Genomic DNA, 4481 nt, shown 5'->3' with positions numbered 1-4481 from the left:
AACAAGTATATACAAAAGAAAAAACATCAACCAATTACAACAATTAAACGACGCCAATCAGATTGTTAACATTCAGTGGATGAATAAAAATAACATTCAAAGCATCAACCAACTGCACCATACGACATCACAATCAGATTAAAATCGTAATTTTATTTCTGCAATACGAGCAACACAACTGATCATAATAAACTAATGGATCAAATAACCATAAAAATTAACATACCATTAACATCCCATCTTTCTCCATACATAATAATAAACGAATGTACCCTTTTGCCGTCCATTAGTTTGATCACTTCAAAACATAAAACTGGAGTTGTCTAACAAGAATAAACGAAAAATTAAAAGAAACTGAAATTCTGAATTTTGAGAAGAGAATCCGTTGAATTATTTAAGATCTTTATTAATTATATAAAAACCGTTTAATGAGATATTTAAGGTGATGAAGATATCTGACAACATTCTTTTTTTGGGTAGAAGAATACTTTTTTCTATATATATAATTAATATTTTTTTATTTATTAAAAGGAAAAATTATTTTTTTTATAAAATTTGCTATTACTTGATAAAAGGAAAATTTTGCAATAAATTGTGATTTCCTGTGCGTTTTTTCCCCGTTTAGTTATGACGACATTATAAACGAGTCTTGGTGCACTTTCCAATGCAAAAACTTGTTTCCGGTCGTGCGTTATTATCCCGGCCCATATAAGAAGGAAAGCCTTTTGAACAGAGAGACGAAGCCCAGTAAAGGTGCTATCACGGCCCAAGAAACTTTAATTTTCGGAGACATCTCTAATATAGGAAAAAACAAGTAGGCAAAAAAGAAAAAAAAAAAAGAAAGGTGTGAATGAATGAAGAGAAAAATGGGAGAAAGGAGGAAAGATGTAAAGAATGACGGGAAGAAGGAGAAAACGGGGTCGGGTTGGCCATCAATAAATCTAAAATTGAATCTTGAGGTCAATCGCCTCAAAGATAACGATCTCATTACTGTACGCATTCTTTCTTACTTTCTTTGCCCCTTTTCCTTATTTTACACTTAAATTTGTTCTCCTGTTTTCCCCTTAAAAAAAAAATAACATGATGGAAGATAAACAGTTAGGGTTTTCAATGCCTTAGCTGTGTCAATGATGTTTTAAATGAGCTAGTTCTTGATTAGTTTGCTTTTGACACGGGGCATGCTGTTAATGATATTGAAACTTGAGGCAAATCATGAAACTTGTTGTTATTTAACAATTGAAGCATAATTGTGTAACTTGAGGATTTGGCAGCCTGAGTAAATATGTTTGTTTGACACATTGTTATAGCTGACAAAGAGTAATTTGAGCTTAATTACTACTGCTCGGTTTGTTAACTTAGCAATTTTTTCATGCATTAGAAGTGGATATATTGATAATGAGTTTTTGCCAATCCTCTTCCAAAACAAGGAAGTGTATGAGAGCCCGTTTGGGACTTTGGTTTGGCTTATTTTAGGTGCTTTTAAGCCAAAATGACATAGTCAATAGTCATAAGCTATAATCCCATCCAAATAGGCTCTAAGAAATAAGATTGCGTAGCTACAGAATTAGCTTAGTATGTTTACGTGAAGCTAGAAGGTTTTTTAAATTGTTGAAGCATACAAGGGTGTGTCACTTGTAAGACTTTTCAGTTAAAATTGATGATTCCATCTTTGATCATTGTTGTTTCGTAGGTTGACAGTCTGAGAGATCTTAATAAGAAGTCTATATATTAAATAGAGGTGACATAGTATTTGTTGAAGAACCTCCTTCCCCACTATAAAGAATTAAATTTGCTACTTTCACCATATTTACTATGTTTGGTATCCGATATCATTTGTTGTTTACTATGTTTAGGTGACCGCTTCTTGTTATTGATGTTAGAGTTCCTTGCATATATGCTCCACACTTCTTTGCTATTAGTTGTCATGTTTCTCTTCACTACTGTTTTATTCTTCTTCAAATTACTACTTTGATTTGCCTCACTTGAGCCGTGGGTCTTTCTGGAACAACCTCTCTACCTTCAAGAGGTAATGGTAAAGTTTGCGTACATTCTACCCTCCCTAGACCCCACTTTGTGGGATTTCAATCAAAATGGCAAAATAATAAACATTCCTTATGAGCTTCAATTAGGATTTTTCTTGATGTGGTTATCGGAACAGACAAACTGAAGAGAATATATGATAGATAAAATCAACCAACTTGCCTATTTGGAAAGAGTCAAACTGGACCTCTTTTGCTATCACCTCAGGAAATAAGTATTTTTCATCTCTTCTTGAAATCATGATGTCAAATGACAAGTTCTTAATTTGATGAGGAATCTATTATTGACTTATCGGCTTCTAATAATTCCTCTATTTGCTTTAATTATTCAGGTTCAGAATTTCTTTACTCCAGTTGAATCAAAGGCTTTTGTCAAAGCTGCAGAGGCAATTGGGTTTGTTCATCAAGGAAGTCTTGGTCCTGCATATGGCGAAGCTTATAGAGACAATGATCGTGTATCCATGCATGATCCTGATCTCGCAGATGCAATGTGGAGAGCTGGACTGAACAGATTATTTCTGGACATCAAAATTCGAGGCAAAGTTGCTGTTGGATTGAACCCTAATATTAGATTTTACAGGTTAGGTGCATTTTCGTCATAAAATTGCAATATTAATATGACATAAAGTGTCAATGATCCATCTTATCAAAAAACAATATATATGTGATCCTTTTCCTTGCTGTGTGGTAAACATAATTATTTTTAAAATGTGGCATATTTAAGAAATATACTTTATAGAGTTTGATAAACATTGACTAAATTGAATGGGTCATCCTCCTCCATGTTGTATACCTACACGGTGGTGGTAACTGTTGTCAGATGTAGGACAAGATAAGTGGGTATCAAACATACCATAGGGATGCAGAATAATAACACATTGAGTGATGATTTTTCCTGGTTTTCTGGGAAGGTGTTGATAGTTTCTTGCTTTGAGGGGTTATGAGGTAGTCAACTAATAGGTGATTGATTATTTGATGCTTACAGTATCAAATAGGTTGGGAACTCCTTGCAATTTTATGAATCATGCTTTTTACCTTCTAACCAACCACATCTATCTGGTTTCTGTTTTCTTTCCAACAATTTCATTGAAATGTCTAAAAGTTACTTTTGACTGTTCTGTATAAAATGCTTGTCAACTTACCATTCCATTTCCCAACACGAGAGTGATTTTAAGGTAATACTATATGTATCAAGTGAAGCAGTGTAGAGACCTAACTATTTAACAACTTGTAGTTTACCCCGACCCCCGTCTCCCCTAGCATTTTTTGTGGCAAGTTGATCCCTTCAACGTTTCAAACATTACAGCTTGCCCTTGCTTCAGCTTTCTTTATTAAACTGTTAGGCTTTTGGGGTATAGTACGGACTCTTTACTCTTTTTTGTTTCTTCATTGGCACAACACTGTGTCACCTCATCCTCCTCTTACTTTACCATTCTTTGTTTCTTTTTTCTTCCTCTACTCCCAACTACTACCCATCCCACCCCAATCCCCCTAGCAACAACTTCCTCCTCCTAAGTAACTCTCGGTCCCCAACTTCTTCTCTTCTCTTCTTTCCTTTTTATTGATTTTTCCTTCCTTCTTTTTCTTTTCAGCATCAACAACAACAACAACAACAGGCCCAGTGTATTCCCACAAAGTGTGGTCTGGGGAGGGTAAGATGTACGCAGTCCATACCACTACCTCCGAAGAAGTAGAGAGGCTATTTCCGATAGATCTCCGGCTCAGAATCTCGAATAATACACCAAGATCGTATTGGACCATGTAACAGGAAAGGTTGGCATGCAGACATAAGAAATAATAGACGTAAATATCAGTGAAGTACGAAATAAGAGAAACACGAGCAATACGAAATAAGAAATAAGAACTAGGACACCCACTTACCCACCCTACTCGAACTCATCTGGCTAAAGGCTCCTACTCAAGGACACAGGCTTGGGATTACTGCCCGGATACGCACTCGCTCTCCTAACACCTAGCCACAATCCATACACTCGCCTTAACCTTCTACTCTAATCCGCGACCTCCATACCTTCTTATCTAGGGTCATGTCTTCAGTGAGCTGCAGCTGCTCTATGTCATGTCTAATCACCTTCCTCTAGTATTTCCTTGGCCTACCTCTACTCCTCCTAAAGCCATCTAAGGCCAGCCTCTTACACCTCCAAACTGGGGCATCCGTGCCCCTCCTCATCACATGCCCAAACCATCTCAACCTTCCTTCTCGCATCTTATCCTCCACCGAAGCCACTCCCACCTTCTCTCGAATAGTCACATTCCTAACTCTATCCCCTCTAGTAAGTCCACACATCCATCGCAATATTCTCATTTCCGCCACCTTCAGTTTTTGGATGTGGGAGTTCTTGACTGGCCAACACTCCGCTCCATACAGCATGGCCGAACGGACTGCCACTCTGTAGAATTTTCCTTTAAGCTTAAGGGGAACTT

At 36.8% G+C, this 4481-nt stretch overlaps 1 protein-coding gene across 1 annotated transcript in view; it reads left to right on the top strand.

Moving 5' to 3' along the window:
* The first annotated feature begins 700 nt into the window (after positions 1-700).
* Positions 701-4481, top strand: part of LOC107863357 — a 9101-nt gene continuing 5320 nt past the window's right edge. Inside the window, exons 1-2 of the mRNA XM_016709241.2 lie at positions 701-992; positions 2372-2619. Of these exons, the coding sequence (XP_016564727.2) occupies positions 855-992; positions 2372-2619 (386 nt within the window). The 5' untranslated portion in view covers positions 701-854. The remainder of the gene's footprint in view (positions 993-2371; positions 2620-4481) is intronic.

The sequence above is a fragment of the Capsicum annuum genome, chromosome 3, assembly GCF_002878395.1.
Source record: "Capsicum annuum cultivar UCD-10X-F1 chromosome 3, UCD10Xv1.1, whole genome shotgun sequence".
Taxonomy (NCBI): domain Eukaryota; kingdom Viridiplantae; phylum Streptophyta; class Magnoliopsida; order Solanales; family Solanaceae; genus Capsicum; species Capsicum annuum.
This window is presented reverse-complemented; position numbering and strand designations above follow the sequence as displayed.